This window comes from Ipomoea nil, unplaced genomic scaffold, assembly GCF_001879475.1.
Source record: "Ipomoea nil cultivar Tokyo-kokei standard unplaced genomic scaffold, Asagao_1.1 scaffold3056, whole genome shotgun sequence".
In the NCBI taxonomy this organism is placed as follows: domain Eukaryota; kingdom Viridiplantae; phylum Streptophyta; class Magnoliopsida; order Solanales; family Convolvulaceae; genus Ipomoea; species Ipomoea nil.
The window spans coordinates 910,745-930,069 of NW_017619484.1; the positions used below are offsets into that span (position 1 = coordinate 910,745).

The 19,325-nt window shown below is 35.0% G+C and overlaps 1 protein-coding gene across 1 annotated transcript; it reads left to right on the plus strand.

Annotated features, from left to right (window-relative positions):
* Positions 1-349: 349 nt before the first annotated feature.
* LOC109164118 (beta-D-xylosidase 1) lies at positions 350-12,026 on the plus strand. Its single transcript, XM_019312890.1, has 7 exons — positions 350-846; positions 6,319-6,603; positions 7,389-7,558; positions 7,830-7,927; positions 8,517-8,861; positions 9,811-10,224; positions 11,068-12,026. The coding sequence occupies exons 1-7, from the start codon at positions 418-420 to the stop codon at positions 11,667-11,669; spliced, it is 2,343 nt and encodes a 780-aa protein (XP_019168435.1). The 5' UTR covers positions 350-417; the 3' UTR covers positions 11,670-12,026.
* The last annotated feature ends 7,299 nt before the right edge of the window (positions 12,027-19,325 follow it).

The following is a 19,325-nucleotide window of genomic DNA, read 5'->3' on the forward strand; positions in this document are numbered from 1 at the left end:
AGTTATCTTTTTGGGAAGATGAATAGAAAAAGAAACAAAGAAGGAAAGAAAAGATTATAGAAATTACAAATTCAATAAGAAAATGAAATGACTTTATCTTTCTTCCTCCATAATTGTATCATCTTTGTGAAAATGGTTTATAAAAATAGGAAACCACAGAATGCGTGGTGTACCAACTAACTTCTCCATCATGGCATTTTACACTTCTTTTATATGATCTTTTTTTTTTTTTTTTTTTTTGAGTGTGGGGACAACAACATGAGATTATATCTTGTATATTCAGCAACTTAAGATCATCTCTCTCTCTACACACACAACAGAGCTACCTCTATATAAACCCTTTCAATTCATTCTTTCCCTCACAAAACACAACACTTTCCACACCAAGTGTAACATATTATTATCGGTGTTATCACTATGGAATATACTAATATCATTATTATTACCAAAAAATTCTCTTTTATTCTCTTCTTCTTCTCCATCTTCTATGCATGCTTTGAATTGCAAACCTCAATGTCCGGTCCGGGACTAGCATGCGATCCCAGCAATAGCGTTACAAGGTCTCTACCGTTCTGTAAGACGAATCTGCCCATACAAGTCAGGGTCCGAGACTTGATCGGACGGTTGACGTTGCAAGAGAAGATCAGGCTCCTAGTGAACAATGCAGCCCCGGTGGAGCGGCTAGGCATCAGGCGCTACGAGTGGTGGAACGAGGCGCTGCACGGCGTCTCAAACGTCGGCCCCGGCACCAGATTCGGCGGCGCCTTCCCGGGCGCCACCAGCTTCCCTCAAGTCATCACCTCCGCCGCCGCTTTCAACTCCTCCTTGTGGGAGGCAATTGGACGTGTAAGTTTTCCGCCCACCATAATTGAAAGTAATGGAATTAAATGACATCAAAAATTGAAAATCAAGAAAGAAACAATACAATGGGTATATGCATGCATGATATAGACCGGGGGAGAATTACTTATCAATATTTGTTCTAGATGCACAACATATTCAATCAGTCAAAATCTTGTGTGTTTTTCAAATAAATTATTGCATTTTGAATTAATAATGATTTTATTATTCTACAAGCTAGCTAGACTTTAATTAGTCATCTCACGGCTGCCAATTAATAATTTAGTAGTGTTTTGTGTTATGGTGGGCAGACTCTTTTTTTTTTTTTTTTTTTTTTTTTTTTTTTTTTTTTTTTTTAGGCTTTGGCATGTGAGTGAGTAGATGAGAGAAAGTGTCCAAAAACAACCCATACTAGCAAGTTGCTGAAAACTCAGAATATTGAATAATATAGTAATGTGAATTGGCTAGCATGTGCATGCAATATGTATGTTTCTCATTATATATATTCTCATGCCTAATAGTAATCATTTGGACTTCACTTCATATGCAGTTTAGGGTATCACTTAATAAAGAGTTAGGAGATTTATTTCTTTTCGAATCGTTAATTATTAGAATTTTATTACTATTATTTCGTTCTCGATAATATAAGACGCACTGAAAAAATGAAAATATAAATGCATTAGAAAATAGTTCATTTCAAAATAATAATAATAATAATAATAATAATAGTAATAATAATAATAATAATAATAATAATAATAATAATAATAATAATTATTATTATTATTATTATTATTATTATTATTATTATTATTATTATTATTATTATTATTATTATTATTTTATTTATTTGGTAAATCTTGGAGTGGTTGATGAGTGTAGGGAGGACAAAGAAAATTGTTGCATTTGAAAAATAATTTAAAAATACAATAGATGCAAGAAAGTCTTGCTTTTTGCCCATATCTGAATGTGCCCGTGTGGTCACACAAAAATATATCCGTATATAGACCCCAAAGCATCTGTTTAATTTCTACTAGTCTACGTAGTTGGTGAACTCATATCATTATTACACTTACAGAATATTTATGAAAATTATTTACTCAATTATTTCATGTTACAATTAAAGATTTGGCCTCAATGTGTGTGGATATATATATATATATATATATATATATATATATATATATATACAGCTCCCATGAGAACCATCTTTCAGGTGAGAACATATGGACAAATCAAAATCATTGATCAAATAGGTTTAACGGTTGAAAAAAAAAAAAAGATAGGATCATTTTCATAAATATTACAAATTTTAAAAGTTTATAATATTCATGAAAATGACCCCGTATTTTTTTTAACTTCATTTCCTATCCATAAGATCTTGCAGTTCGATAGTTTAAATTTTTCCACAAGTTCTCATCTAGAGAGCGGTTAGGTTCTCATATGAACCGGATTCTATATAGTGCCGATTGTATGAGTTATAGTGCAAAGGAGATCCAATTGCACCTAATATAAAATTCAAAGATTTTTGCATTCATTTTTAGTTATATTTGTATCTTACAATTTTGGTGATATATAATGATAAACTAATAATTTCTTAAATTCTGTCAAAAAATAATTTTTTAAAATATATAAATACAAAAAGAATAAAGTGCGGAGTAGGAGAGAGAATGGGTGAGGGGTTATTCGAACAGTTAGATGAAAACAAACAAGTACCTTCTACCTATAGAGAAAAAATTAAAGCATTTAATAAGAATTATATATATCAACAAAAATGGACAAAATTAATTGGCGACAAAAATTAGGATCTTTTACAAGTTGGCCATGTTACTTTCTTTATTGCCCCTTCCACATGAGGTGCTGTTGCCACTCTCATGGACCACAAAATTGAACCATACCTCATCTCATCATTGTCTATGCAGAAATATTTTTAATTTACTTCTTATTTTATTGCTTTTTAAACAATTATTTTTTAATTAAAATTACGAGATTCATATTGTTTTCAAGTTAACCACACATGGTCCTTCAACTATTAAATTTTAACCAATCATAGTCCTTTCATGAGGACCACTACTGGTTAAATTTTGAAACTTGAAGGACCATGTGTGGTTAACTTGGACCAAGAATGGTTAAATTTGAAAGTCGAAGGGCCACAAATGGTCAATTTGAAAGTTTAGGACTAAACGTGGCAAAACCACTATACTCTGAGGACCTCAGATGGTATTAACTCTTATAGGAAAATTACAAATTATATATTAGCTAATTTTTCAAAATCAATACACTATTAAAAGAGACCAGTTGCCAATGACCTTGTAGAGTAGTGACATGAAGTATCTCTTCCAAATGAGAGATCATGGGTTCGATTTCTAGTGAGGAAGGTATTGACTCTTTGTGACAGGTCTACATTGTAACATAGTCGATCTGTAAGTGAGCATTAAAACTTGGAGTCACAACATCACCCACATTTATATAGGAATCACATTAGTCAAATAAGAAATCTTAATTAAAGTAAGTTTGACTACATAGTAAAGTATTCTTGAAATATAGTGTTTTTCTTAATTATTTAATTAACATCTAATTTGTTGTTAGATATTTAATTTGTGTATATTTAAAAGCAAGTAAACATTACCCAATAAACAGGAATTATTATTATTATTCTAATATAATTATGGATTATTAAAGTAATATAATGCCAATATGGTTTACCAAAACGTGCAAGATATACCTTACAGCTAGACCATTTGCATCAAATAATTCAACGCTCTATATTTTCTTTCTTTATTTATTTATTTATTTATTTATTTTTTTTGTTGATCTCATTGCTCCACAAATACTTATCCAATATTTTGAAATCACGCAATTTAAAGATCTTTGATTTCATTCCTTAATTCCTATTTTTTTTTAAAGAATTGATATTAATGGTGATAAATTCATATTCGTAAAAATATTATATTTCTAAAATAAGAGGTAATAAAAGAATCTTTATAATTTCTCATAAAATATTCATCACTTTTTATTTATAAAATATTGTATTTTACATATTATGATTACTATATTATAAAAAAAGTGATATTATTATTATTATTATTATTATTATTATTATTATTATTATTATTATTATTATTATTATTAGGATAATGTATCTGCATTATTTTTTTTTTTTAAAGAAAAAGATAAAGCTAGTGGGCGGTGGTGGGGCTTCTTGTAGGTTATAAAGTATAGGATAAAGGACAAAACGGCCTTTGTATTCTTCCAACTAAACATCTTATCAACAACTTTTTTCTTGTCTCTGATTGGTCAGAAACTTAGTCGGGGGCCCACTAAATACCTATGAGCTCCAAAATTATTTTGGCTAGGATTAATATTTTTTATGGGAAAATGATCAAATAGGCCCTCCAACTTTAGCTTAAAAGTCAATTAGGCCCCTAAACTTTTTAAAGGTGTAATTACACCCATCAACAATTCATTTAAGTGCAATAAAGTCCAAAAAACAAATTAATGACATGCTATCACAGGTCATTAGGGTTCAGGTCACCTTCCGGCGAATTTTTTGGCAAAAAAAAAAAAAAAAAGGAAAAAAATGACCAGCGAAATTTCCGGTAAAAAAGTGATCAGCGAAATTTTCGGAAAATCTGGATCGGTTGCTGGTCACTTTTTTTTTTTGCCGGAAAATTCACCGAAAGGTGGCTTGAACGCTAATGACATGTGATAGCAGGTCATTAACTTGTTTTTGGGCTTCATTGCACCTAAATGAATTGTTGATGAGTGTAATTACAACTTTAAAAAGTTTAGGGACTTAATTGACTTTTAAACTAAAGTTCGAAGGCCTATTTGGCCCTTTTTCCTTTTTTTTCTTTTTTCTTTTTGAAATAGAATTAACAGTAATTGTTAATCATAAATTAGAGTCTATCTTGCATTATAAATTATAGTCGAAAACATCTACAAATAATATATTATTTATTTTTAATTAATAAATTATATAGTTACTATAAATTATAATTAACATATTATATATTAGTTAATATATTATGTACTTGCAATTAACATATTATATATATTTAATTTATTTATCAGTCTATAATCTATTAATTGAAAGTATATAATATGCTAATTGCATGTATATAGCTATCATTTTTGGGATTATGGTGTAGAATACTAGTGCTCCCTGATGCATGGTATAATTTGCTGATTAACAAAAACATGTGTGATTAACATGTGAATCATGGATAGACCAGCTAGTTTGGGCCATACAAATAATGATGGGCCAGCTGAAAAGCCTGCTTGACAGTTGTCAATAATATCTTGGCTCATTTAATTTTGTCAAATTATGCCGTGAGCACGTGCCCACCATGCATATAGTGCGCACGAATTTATATATATAATTTCTATACTGTAGATTTATAATTTTTAAAATTTTGGTGAGCTAAAATTTATACTTTAGATTCCAATTGTTGAACCATATTTTCACAAATCAGTGCAGTATAGAAATATGGATCTACTGTATAGAAATTATGGATCCTACAGTTTTAAAAATTATGAATCTAAAGTATAAATATTAGCTCATCGAGAGTCTAGAAATTATGGATCTACAATATAGAAATTATGGATATAAATTCGTGTGCACCATGCAAGGTGGGCACGTACTCACAGCATAACGATTGTTTAATTTTGGAATAAGGGTCAAATAGGCCATCGAACTGCACATGATAATACAATTAGGCCACTGAACTCAAATAACCAACAATTGAGTCCCTAAACTTATCAATTCCTAACAATTCTTCCAATTTAAAGGTTTCCAACAAGTCAACAGGTCATCCTCCAAATTAATTATTTTTTTAAAAATAAAATTTAAAAATTAATTATTAAAATTAAAAATAAAAAACAGATCGGCTGAATTCTGTTTTTTTTTTTTAAATTATTTAAATAATTAATTTTTAAATTTTATTTTTTAAAAAATAATTAATTTGGGATGATGACCTGTTAACTTGTTGGAAACCTATAAATTGAAAGAATTGTTTGAAATTGGTTAGTTTAGGGACCTAATTGTTGGTTTTTTAGGTTCAGTGGCCTAATTGCATTATCGTGTGCAGTTCGATGGCCTATTTGACCCTTATTCCTTTAATTTTATATACTTCCCGTCCTATTTTGTTTGTCTGTTCATTAACAATACTTGACTGAAATTATTTTTAATTTAATTTTTTCATAATATTAGTAGTGATTTTTTTGAGTACTACTGATTCTGTTACAATGTATATCTATCTATATATACATACTTTCTCAACCTATTAAAACACAGAGTCACTGCACCCACTGGGGTTCGAACCTACATGTAACCTCCATTTTGGAACCGTCACACTTATACCGTTTGGCTTCAAGATCTTTGACATATTAGTGGTGATTTTAGTCATTGTAAAATTTAACTCTGATTTGTAGAAATATTGTTAAGTAAGGGTGATATTGAAATGGTAAATAATTTAGGTGGTGTCGGATGAAGCAAGAGCAATGTACAATGGAGGGGCAGCAGGGCTAACATTTTGGAGCCCAAACGTGAACGTATTGAGAGACCCAAGGTGGGGGAGAAGCCAAGAGACACCGGGGGAGGACCCTCACGTGGTGGCCCAATATGCAGTTAGCTATGTAAAAGGTCTACAAGGTGGAGCCAATCCCAATAACCACTTGAAACTTGCTGCTTGTTGCAAGCACTATACTGCTTATGACCTCGATGATTGGAAGGGCATTGATCGTTACCACTACAATGCAAGGGTATGTATATACATAATAAATACATTCTTCATCAATTATTTTCTTCTTTTTCGCTCACGATTACAAGAAAGTGAACCAACTTAGATTAGTCATATATAATTGATCGACTTAAACCAATGGGGCAAAGCTAGATTCGAACTCATGACCTTGTGATTACAAATGTGGATGTCTTACCATATTGGCTGGGGTTATCCCCTTCCTTTCTGTTGCAAGCACTATGCTGCTTACAAGTCTGGATGTCTTGGCTTGCTTTATTCACTTTTCAATCCAATGTTATATGGTAAATGTAGGATTCATCCCTACTTGTTGGTCCTGCTCACTTCTTGTGCATAAGTTATGATTGACGTATCAAATTTCGTCCTTTTTCTAACAGGTCGTGATCACTTCTCGTCCCTAAGCTATAACTGACATTGTAAATTTTGTTAATGTTTTGGTAGAATCAGTTATAACTTAGAGACAAAAAGTGAGGACGACCCAATCACCAACAAATAAGGACGAATCTTACAAGTTACAATTACCCTATAACTTAGATAAGAAAATTTCCCTTCATTTTAATTAAGTTGAGCCCAATCTTTTATACCAACATAGTTGAGTTATTTAAATTGTGCTTGGAAAAGTAGTTGGAACGGTAAAAAGTCAAGTGAATGAATTACAATCACGTTTATTTAACTTTTATAATATTATCATCATTTTTTAAAATTCTTTTTACTGTTCTTTAAAAAAAAAAAATCTTAAAGTAGGATAATTTGTAATAATTTTTTTTTAAAATTTTATTTGATGTGTAGGTAAGTGCCCAAGACCTAGAAGACACCTACAATGTGCCCTTCAAAGCTTGTGTAGAAGAAGGGAAGGTGGCAAGTGTGATGTGCTCCTACAACCAAGTTAATGGAAAACCTACTTGTGCTGATCCTAATCTTTTACGTGGGATTATTCGTGGTCAATGGCATCTTAACGGGTATGTAACATTCATCAAAAACAATAAATAAATCAAATTTTGTTTAATGTGATAAGACTTCATTGAAATATTGTTTTTGAAATTTTCTAACAAATTTTATCACGTTATATGAGATTTTTATTTTTATTTTTGTATAGTATGATTATTATAGTTTTGAGTATGCCTTACATTTATTATTATTATTATTATTATTATTATTATTATTATTGTTGTTGTTGTTGTTGTTGTTGTTGTTGTTGTTGTACTAATTAACATTGTTGTAACCATGAAGATACATAGTCTCTGATTGCGATTCAGTTGGCGTAATGTTTGAGCAACAACATTTTACTGAGACACCAGAAGATACTGTCGCCGCTACTATCAAAGCAGGTTTATATTATTTCTTTTTGTCCCATTTTGAGTATCTTATTTACTATTTATTAGTTGAATAATTTTTTAGAAAATAACTGCACCACTTTCCTCTAAATCAAAGTTAAATAATTATAAAAAAACATTTTCTTGAAATTTTAAATTTAAAAATTTAATATTTAATAGTCCTCCCGTCTCGTTTTATGTGTTTGGTTCGATTAACGAGGCTTGACTAAAGTTATTTTTAATTCAATTTTTTTCATAATATTAAATTTAATATTAGTATATAAAATTTATATATTTATAAACTACACTAAAAGTACTACTAAGCAAAAAAAAAAAAATCAAAGTTATAAATAAGTAAAAAATACTAAAGAAAATAAACAAAGAATAAAGAGTTGGTTTGACTAATAAGTAGTAAGTAGGATAGATAAAATGGGGTAGAGACAGTAATACTTTTAATCTAATTTTTAAATATATAAATTTTATGTATTAATATTTAATACTAAACTAAATATTACCAAGTATGGCAAATAACTAAAAGTTCAAACTATATAAAGGAAACATCAGAAAAATAAAATGTTTAAATATTCTTTTGTAAATTTTACAGGGTTGGATTTGGACTGTGGGCCTTACTTAGCAGTCTATACAGAGAAGGCCGTACGTACAGGAAAGCTTAGCGAAGGTGATGTTAACAATGCACTATCTAATACGCTGACGGTCCAAATGAGATTGGGCCTATTTGATGGAGCCCAACAGCCTTATGGTTATCTCGGCCCAAAAGATGTGTGTAGCCCAGCCCATCAACAACTTGCTCTCCAAGCAGCCCGGGAAGGCATTGTTCTTCTTAAAAATACTGGACGTTCATTGCCGTTGTCGCCCCAGCGTCACCGCACTGTTGCAGTAATTGGGCCCAATTCGGATGTCACAGTCACCATGATTGGCAATTACGCTGGTACGTTACAAATATGCTCTCAACCACTTAATTAATGCCACCAAATTTAATTTTAAAATGTCTAAAATATTAGTTTGAGCCGGTCAATTATGTACAAGATAAGTTGATTTACTTTCTTGCGATCCTTTGTCGAATAAATTCATAATACGATATATTTTCAGTACACATCTTCAAGTAGGGGTGTCAAAGTAGACCAAAATTTGTGGGCTAATCTTAAACCGCCCCGCGGTGGGGCAGGTTAGAATTTAAAATGTGACCGTGCAGTCACTTACCATTAGATATGTATAAATGCACTACAAAAGGTTCAGAAATGCACCATTAGGTGTGTTGCATTTTGTGGTGCATTTTTAAACACTATATAGTGTATTTTTCCATACCTAATGGTGAATTCGTAAGGAAAGCGTTGAACTAGTATGTATATATATACACACACACTAAACATTAAGAAATTATAAAATTAACAAATTTTATTTTCTAAACACATAATAATCTAATATTATTTAGCTTAAATTATTAAATATAGAATAATACTATAATAAAAAATTTTAAGTTGGCCCAAGGGCTAGTCCGTGGGGCCCACGAGCCCGCATAAGGGGAGCTAGGGTTGTATAATCCTAGTCCTAAGACTTGACGAGCCAGCTCGCAAAGACTAGCAAAAAAGTCGTGAGGCGGGCCCACCCACATTGACATCCATATCAATTACTGTGTGGACCATGGTCCACACAATTGTTTGGACCATGACTGTCAAGTACATTTTTAATATATTAAAAGTACATTATTTTTATACTGATGGTACATTATTTTTGTACTGAAGATACATTATATAAAATAATATACCCTTAGTATATTAAAAATGTACTTTTTTATTTATGGTCCATGCAATAATGATTGTTTCCTCAGTCACCCAAACAAATGTCTGAAACATTCTTACTTCAAAATTTGTGTATAGGTGTTCCATGTGGTTATACAACACCGTTGCATGGAATTGGAAGATACGCTAAGACAGTTCATCAGCCGGGCTGTTCTGGGGTTGCCTGCACAAGCAACCAAAACTTCGGGCTGGCGGAGATTGCCGCCCGCCACTCAGACGCCACTGTGCTAGTCATGGGATTGGACCAATCAATCGAAAGAGAAGCTAAGGACCGTGTAAGCCTCCTCCTACCAGGATTGCAGCAAGAGCTTGTGGCAAGAGTCGCCAGGGCTTCCAAAGGTCCTACTATATTAGTTCTCATGTCTGGTGGCCCTGTGGATGTCACATTTGCCAAAGACGATCCTAAAATTTCTGCCATTTTGTGGGCTGGCTATCCTGGTCAAGCTGGGGGTGCTGCCATTGCTGATGTTTTGTTTGGAACTGTTAATCCAGGTTGGTCTCTGTCTTTCTTTTAATTTAAGAAAATTGCAGTTTTCGTCTCTAAGATGATAGTAGGATTCGTCTTTATTTATTAGTTGTGTTCAGTTCTTGTCTCTAAGCTATAACTAACATTGCAAATTTTGTCATTTTTCTAATAAAATATTATGGACGAAATGTGCAACATTAGTTATAGTTTAGGGATTAACAAAATATTAGGGACGAAATTTGCAACATTAGTTATATCTTAGGGATGAGAAGCGTGAGCAGAGTCGGTTAGAAAAATGACAAAATTTGCAACTTCAGTTATATTTAGGGACGAAAACTAAACACGGGAACAAATAAGGATAAATACTACTGGCAAAAAGTGTAAATTTTCCTTTAATTTAGTATAGTTCTGGTTGCTGTCATGTATGTCATGTGAATTGTTAGGTGGAGGCCGGTGAAGGGTCAAAACCTAGTGATTGGTGGCTAATAAGTGACTGTTGGGCCGAGGCCAATAATTAAAAGGCCAAGTCCAACACCCTACATTTAAAAATGCGAAAATATAGTGGTATATAAAGAAATAAACACTACTGGAAATTATAGAATTTCCGACCACTTGAAAATGATCTTAAATTAAGTTGATACCAAAAAGTTCAAAAAGTGGTCAGAAATCTCAACAAAGGTTTTTCCGGATACCAAAAGTGGTCGGAACAAGGCTTTCGACTTAATTTAAAATCACTTTCAGGTGGTCGGAAATTTCATAATTTCCAGTAGTGAAAGTTATGTCTTGACTATGAATTATAACTTATGAATTATAACTTTTGGTATAATAATAAGAGCTTGATCCTAAAATGATTCATGCCTTTTGTTCAGGTGGGAGGCTACCAATGACATGGTACCCAGAAAACTATGTGCAAAAGGTGGGTATGACAAACATGGAAATGAGAGCTGGAGGAGGGTACCCTGGGAGGACCTACAGGTTCTACAAGGGGCCAGTGGTGTTCCCATTTGGGGCTGGAATGAGCTACTCCAACTTCAAGCAAAGCTTAGCCCATGCCCCCACTACTCTTTCAGTGCCCCTTCTCGCAACAACTGCAAACACGACCACAAGATTGGGTGATGAAATTAAGGTTGCACATACCAACTGTGACTCTCTCAACTTAGAGCTCCACGTCGACGTGAAGAACGCCGGCGAAATGGACGGGACTCACACCGTCATGCTCTTCTCCGCCCCGCCCCGCCTGGCCAACAACATGGCTCACCCTGAGAGGCAGTTAGTGGCCTTTGAGAAAGTCTATGTTATGGCTGGAGCTCAGAAGAGGGTTAGGCTCAATGTTAATGCGTGTAAACACTTGAGCCTTGTTGATCAGTTTGGGGTTCGAAGAATCCCAATGGGTGAGCACAGCCTTCACATTGGCGATGATCTCAAGCATTCTTTGTCCCTCCAAACATCCTTGGAACAAATCAAGGTATAGAAAAGATTCTTTAGGATACTAGCTAATTAAGATGATCATCAAGATCAAGAACTTTATTTATTGGAATATGTGTTGCTATACTCTATTTTTTTCTGTCTTTTGTTCCAAACATCATAGCATTTGCTTCTTTGCTTCAAAAGGGGGTTAGGAGCATCATCAAGTGTAAAAAGGCATGATTGATTGTCAAATAGAAAAAAGATGCATCAAATAGCCTTACTAGCTAGATTAGAGATTGGAGAAGAATAAATGTGAAAGTTTTATGTAATTGGGTTGTTCCACACAAGAATGTGGAGCCGTACTAATCATGTGTAATTTGCTGAAAAACAAATATATATGGTATGGTTGTTTTGGAATGAATTGGTGGCTGTGATTGTTAATAATGTTATTATTTCCTATTATATTTGTTACATATTATAATTATAATTGGTGGCTGTGATTGTTAATAAGTCAAATTGCTTGAACTTTCAAGCTCGAGTTCAACCTATTGAACTCCAATGCTACAATTAATAATATAAATTGATCTATCCATACATAGATAACACAAACTTGATAGAATTTAGAGTCCTAAATAAAATATAAAACTTATGTTTGAACCATAAAAAAAACTAAAAAAATTTAACAACAATACAACAACAACAACAGCAATAATAATAATAATAATAATAATAATAATAATAATAATAATAATAATTATTATTATTATTATTATTATTATTATTATAAGTTCAAAGCTGGTAATCTCGTAGATACTCTGTTACAATGTCAAAAATAGACGGAGTAAATAATTTGCAAAAGAAAATCAACAGATAACTAAGTGAGTAATGATTCAACAGATATCAAGAAAATACTAGTGTTTAAATAAGGAATTTTTCAAGTTTATTCATGATGAGAATTTCCTCTGCATAAAAGGATGAAAATAATTCTTTGGACATGGTAACTCTTCTCCAATATTAACTTTACTGGAGCTTTGTAGAACTGTTGATCTCCCAGCATGTTTAGAGGATGCAATATGTTTCAGATTGCATTTATTCAGTTTGTTGTTGGTCGGTAATCGCAGGGGAGCCGTAGGTCTTGCCTTATTAAATGAAATGCCAAATTTAGTCCTCTTAAAAATGAAGAAATTTTACTCTGGTGAAATTTTGACGGAAAAGTGGTTGGAAGAACCATTTTTGCCAAAAAAAACAATAGTCGTGGACTAAAATTGCAAGATTCAAAAGTCGTGGATCAATTATGATAGTGCCACTATAGTCGTGGAACCAAAAGTGCAAAAAACTTTACTAGTCTATTCATTAGGAGAGATTTACGTTTTCCTATTTCAAATACTATTGTAATCTCTATCTTTGTAACTGAATAGAGTCTCTCTCATCTATTATCTACTAAATTATATAAGAACCAATGCTAATAAAGTTCTAATGGGATTCAAATATATAATATATTAGTGAAGAGCATTGATAACTTGTACATTTTGATTTCTTATTTGTACAATAAAAATATATTTTCAAACTTTTCTTCCCTTTTAAATAGAAGTACGGTTTTATACATATAATATGACGATAAATTATTCTGTGGAACTGTCCTAATATGACTATAGTTCCACCCAAGCCGACAAATTATTTTGTGGACTTGTGTCCACTTGCTAGGTGAATCCGTGTTATATTGACAATTTTTGAACTCTATATTCACAATTTTAGATCTCAACATACATCAATACACGTTTCAGTTGTTCCCCATGTGGCACTTTAGGAGCATGCATATGTTGAAAAAGATGATTAACTGCAAAGGACAAATCAGGCCTTGTAACTGTGAGGTATTGCAATGCCCCGACCAAACTCCTGTACTGAGTAGGATCATCATATAAATCTGCACTGGAGGGAACAGATTTCAAGACATGTATAAGAGTAGCAAGAGGTTTACAGTCCGTCATAACAACACATTTTAGAAAGTTTGTCATGTATCTTTGTTGAGAAAGGAGAATACCATTATCACATCAAACTACTTCAATTCCAAGAAAGCAACCAGGTTCCCAAGATCCCTAATCTTGAAAGCAGTAGATAATTTTGACAGTAATCTATTCACTAGATTCTGATCACTCCCTATTACAAGTATATCATCAACATAAACCAAAGATAAACATAAGCAGAATCTTGTGAATAATAAAATAAAGATACATCAGTCTTGGATGCTTTAAAACCAACAGATAGTAGGAACGTGTGCAGGCGATTAAACCAGCCTCTAGGAGCATGTCTTAACCCATACAAAGAATGTTACAACAAACAGACATGATTGGGAAACTAAGCATCAACATAACCAGGTGGTTGGCGCATATAGATAGTTTCACTTAAATTACCATTTGAAAAAACATTATGAACATCAAGTTGTCTCACAACCCACCAGAAGATAAAGCTAAAGATAAGATTAACCTGACAGTAGTGGGTTTCATCACTAGGCTGAATGTATCAAAGAAATCCTATCCAGGCACTTGATTGAAACCTTTTTGCTACTAACCTGGCCTTGCGCCTCTCAAGGGAACCATCAGCTTTGCTTTTGGTGCGAAAGACCCACTTACAACCAATAACATTCATTTCTTACTAAGCGAGGACAAGACGCCACATTTGGTTGTGCAGGAGAGCATTAAATTCCTGATCCATTGCCTCACACCACTTAGGATATTTGATTGCCTATGTGTAAAGTAGGCTCAGAGGGACAAACCTATGTAGTCAAAACCGTAGGAGGAACACGAGATCTGCTCCTAGTAGCCATGAAGTGAGTCCGTGTAGTCAGCCGTGTGGAACGACTACGTGGCCATTTGGCATCCACCTCAGGCGCTGAAAGAGAAGTTTGGATGAAAATAGTGGGACTGACTGATTGGATGCAGAACTAATTCGGCCCATGGGCGTGGCTGCGGATTTGGAGCAGCCTGCAAAACATTCTTAGTAGCTAAGGGAAAAACTGTCTCATCAAACCGAACATGCCTGCACACATATATCTTATTAGTCTGTAAGTCCATGCACCTATACCTGTAACACCCCTAAAATTTAAAACTTTGAATGCTTATGAAATAAAGGCAATACTATCATTAAATCCCGAAACAGAGCAAAACTAAACATAAGTGTTGGGGTGCTATGCCACATCTGAGCTGGAGAACTCAGATGCACAGGCTAAACTATCTAAACATCAGAAATCTTCGAATCAATGTCAAGTACATCATCATGGCTCGCAGGCCGATAAGGAACTAAACTAACTAAGCCTCGGGTCCTTTATCGCGCTCCGGAGCTACTCATTTGTGCCTGAAAGCCAAATATATCTGTTCAGCGAATAATGCTGGTAACCCACTCTAACGCGTTAAAATACAATATAGGTATATATATATATATATATATATATATATATATATATATATATATATATATATATATATATATATATAGGGAATGTATCAGGTGCATTTGAGGCTTCCCGTGCGGTTGTGCGGTTGGACGCACGTTAAGCATTACTCTAAAGCACTTACAATACAAACACACGCACATTGTCTACTATTGTTACATACTCACATATATGAACCCTTGCTTCCCTGTATTCACACTGATCTATTCTACAAATTTGTTTGCACTGTAGTAGATTTGAACTTCTGGTATGCATTATAGTGGATTGGTGTGTTAATCATTTTCCTTTTACTTCTGCAAGATTGATAGATACACTGGAGCTGATGAAGCATGGCGTGAAGCGGCTCCTGGTTCCCAAAAGTGTTGTTAGGAAAGGCATGAGCAAGCGGTTCTTTATTCTGTATAATGGAAAGTGGCTCAAGAACATTCAGACTACTATAAATTCCAACCAACCATCATCATTAGGCATTAAGCACAAAATCATGCATGTTAATCACAAGCCTCACGCATCTTAAGCACAAAACTAACGCATGTTAATCACAAGCCTCACGCATCTTAAGCACAAAACTCACGCATGTTAATCACAAGCCTTACGCATCTAGAGGAACATAGTAATCCTACACACGAAGATTAGAATAGAGTGGATTGTCCACAACACATGGTTACCTGAAGAAAATAATCTTTCCCGGCTTGGCTGTTGTTGCTGCTATTCTCAATTTTTGGCGTCGTAATGGCTCTGCGTTTGCTTCAGCTTTGATGCTCAGGATCACAACACAACAAAATCTGAAAGGGCTGTCTTTGTTTCCTTCCCTTTTCTTCTGATTATTTTCATGGTGGTTTTGGGTCCACAAATGATGTGTCAGTATTCATAAGTAACTGCTTGGCAAAAAACAAAGCAAATAAAGAGAAACTGTAAGCTGGAGCATTAAAACATCACTCGGAACACATTCACGCACATTATGCACAAACCCCACACACGTTAAGCACAAGACTCATGCACATTAAGTACAAAACTCACACACATTAATCAACCGCACAACCGCACAACCGCACGAGAAGCATCCAACCGCACCTGAACCTTTCACTATATATATATATATATATATATATATATATATATATATATATATATATATATATATATATATATATATATATATATATATATAAGGAAAACCATTTTGAAGCCGGAATAGATATATACCTATGAAACTCTAATTTAAAACCGAGAATAGACTCAACAAGTAAGGGTAGGCACATTCATCAGATATAATCACGCATATAAAGATATTATCATACACCCCAAGGTCACAAGACTATTTCACATCATTCATATCAGTATTCAATCATTATTTCAACACGTAAAAACATTTGGTGGTGCCGCAGGACCCTTCACGCGCCCATACACGATGCGCCAGTGCATATAGCTCTGGCATGGCCCCGAAGCACCCTGCCTGTACCGCAGCACAAGGAGATTGATCGCAACCAATCGATGAACCGCAGCTCATTTATAACGTTTGATCGCAACCAAATGGTGGACCGCAGCCTGAATAGTATGTATATCTGATCGCAACCAGATTTTGGACCGTAGCCCTATATATACATAACCGACCGATCGCAACCGGCCGGGCTAACAGCCGATGGTTCTCAACCCATTCAACTGCCTGTATAGCCAATTGATCGCAACCAATTGGGGTATCATGCACAAATAACACGTAGCCAAGCACATGCAACCCATATTAACACATAAGGAGGGGGGGGGGGGGGGGAATCATACATATATAACTTATGCGTGGTCAACCACATTACTAGAGATACGCCTAAGGGTTCATGCATCTTCATCCTAGGCCAACGGGATACCAATTCGACTAGCATGCAATACACAAGACTCTTTTATCCTACGAACGGTACCCGATACATCAAACTAGACTCAAACACGACAAACGGGGTCCAATGGGACACCACGGGACACGGGGAAACATCAAACGGGGAAAACCACCATGTTCCACACTGGAATTCCAGCGGGTGGAGGGCTACCCGCCGGCTGCCCGCTGCTAGGCGGTCCCATGGGGCAGCGGGTAGGTGGCGGGTACCCCTGCCCCCACCTACCCCCACTGACTCTTATGTAATAATTCGGTCCCGGGATCCCTCGTGGAACCCAAAACAATGTCCAGACACATTCAAACACAAACGGCGACACCACGTAATCAAGTAATGGGTTAAAACCAAGAATCACATTAAATACATCCTAACACGACCTCTAAACATGTCAAGACTCAATACCCGAACATGCAAAATCCCGCCCAAACATACCAAGAATATCACAATACGAAATCCACGATTTAACCCTAGGGCTCTAGTCATATTTAAAGCACAAGATCATAATTTATCTTAAAATCAAGAACATCAAGATCATCACATAAGCATCAAGGTCAACACATAAATATCAAGATCATCTCATAAACATCAAGATTATCTCATAATCATCATAAAAGCCTTATCAAGACACAAGCATCGAATTGCATATCAAAGGAGCCAAAGAAGAAGATTATAGCAAGGAAAATAAGTTTTGTTGAGACATGTGTTACCTCTTAGCCTTAATTAGAATCCTTGGCTACTAAGTTTCTTTCTCTAAGATCTCCTCTTCGTGATTTCTCCTACGTAGGGGAATTCTTGGGAATTCTTGTTTGGTGGAATCTATTGTGGTGTGATTTCTAGGTGCCTCCTAGGTCCCTCCTAGGTCCTTATATATACTTAAGAGTCCTAACTAGGGTCTGAATGGTAACGATCTACTTATTCTATTCCTTATAGGACTAAGGATTTGGTTTAGGGATAAGGGTCCATGATCCATGGTGGACCCTTCTTAATTAATTAAGGGAAATCAATTCTCTTTTAATGGTAAGCAATTAAATAATTAGTTTGGGTTAGTGGCCGTAACACGGGGTGTTACAATACCCCTGAAAAGAGTCCGGATAACCGAAGAAGACACAAGGAGATGACCGATATGACATTTTATGACGATTGTACGGTCTTAAGTGTGGATAACAAAGACAACCAAAGACACGAAGAAAAGAGTAAGATGGTGGAGACTTGTGCAACATAAGATGAAGACTAGAATTATTCAAGGCACTAGAAGGCATTTTATTGATAAGAAAAATAGCAGTTTCAAAAGCAAAATCCCAATAACGAAAAGGTATAGAAGCATGATCCATAAGAGTGAGGTCAATTTATACAATATGTCTATGTCCCCCTGTTGGTGTTGTGGGTAAACCCCCTACAAAGTCCATAGAAATCCCACTTCACTTGGGGTATTTCGAGGGGTTGCACGAGTCCTTTGGGCCTGCACCGTTCGGCTTTTACTCTTTGGCAGTTCAGGCATTTGCTCACGAAGTCTGCGAATTCCTTTTTCATGTTGGGCCACCAGAACAATTTTTTCACATCTTGGTATAGTTTATCGCCTCCGGGATGTACGGAGTATGGTGAACTGTGCCCTTCTTCTAGGATTTGTTGTTTTAGATGGGGTGTGTTGTGGGTACGCACCATCTACCCTGATAGCGGATGCTGCCATCGTCAAATAGCTTGAATGGCCCGTCCTTTCCCTGGGTCAGGTCTAGTCGTATTTTATCTAGCTCAGGATCCTGTTGCTGTCCGGCTCTGATTTCCTCGAGTAGTGTGGGTGTGATCCTGAGATTAAATAGGCAAATTTCTGAATTTGGTTGCCCTTGCTCTACTATTTCCAAATTTAACCTTTGAAATTCTTTACATAGTTCGTCTGACATGATCCACGTGGCGTTGTGGGAGTGGTTAGTTTTTCGACTTAGTGCGTCTGCCACCACGTTAGCTTTTCCCTCGTGGTACTGAATATCCAAGTCGTAATCTTTTATGAGTTCCAACCATCGTCGCAGTCGCATGTTCAGGTCCTTCTGAGTGAAGATGTATTTCAGGCTTTTATGGTCCGCGTAGATCTTGCATTGTACTCCGTATAGATAATGTCTCCAGATTTTTAGGGCGAATACAATGGCGGCTAGCTCTAGGTCATGAGTGGGGTAGTTTTCTTCGTGAGTTTTGAGTTGCCTGGATGCGTATGCTATTACCTTGCCATTTTGCATTAGTACGCACCCCAGTCCCTTTTTGGAGGCGTCGTTGAAAACTTCGAATCCTTCCACCCCTGAGGGTAGCGCTAGCACGGGAGCTGTGGTCAGCCTTTCTTTTAGCTCTTGAAAGACTGAAGTGCAATTGTCGTCCCATCGAAAGGGAGTCTCTTTCTTCATGA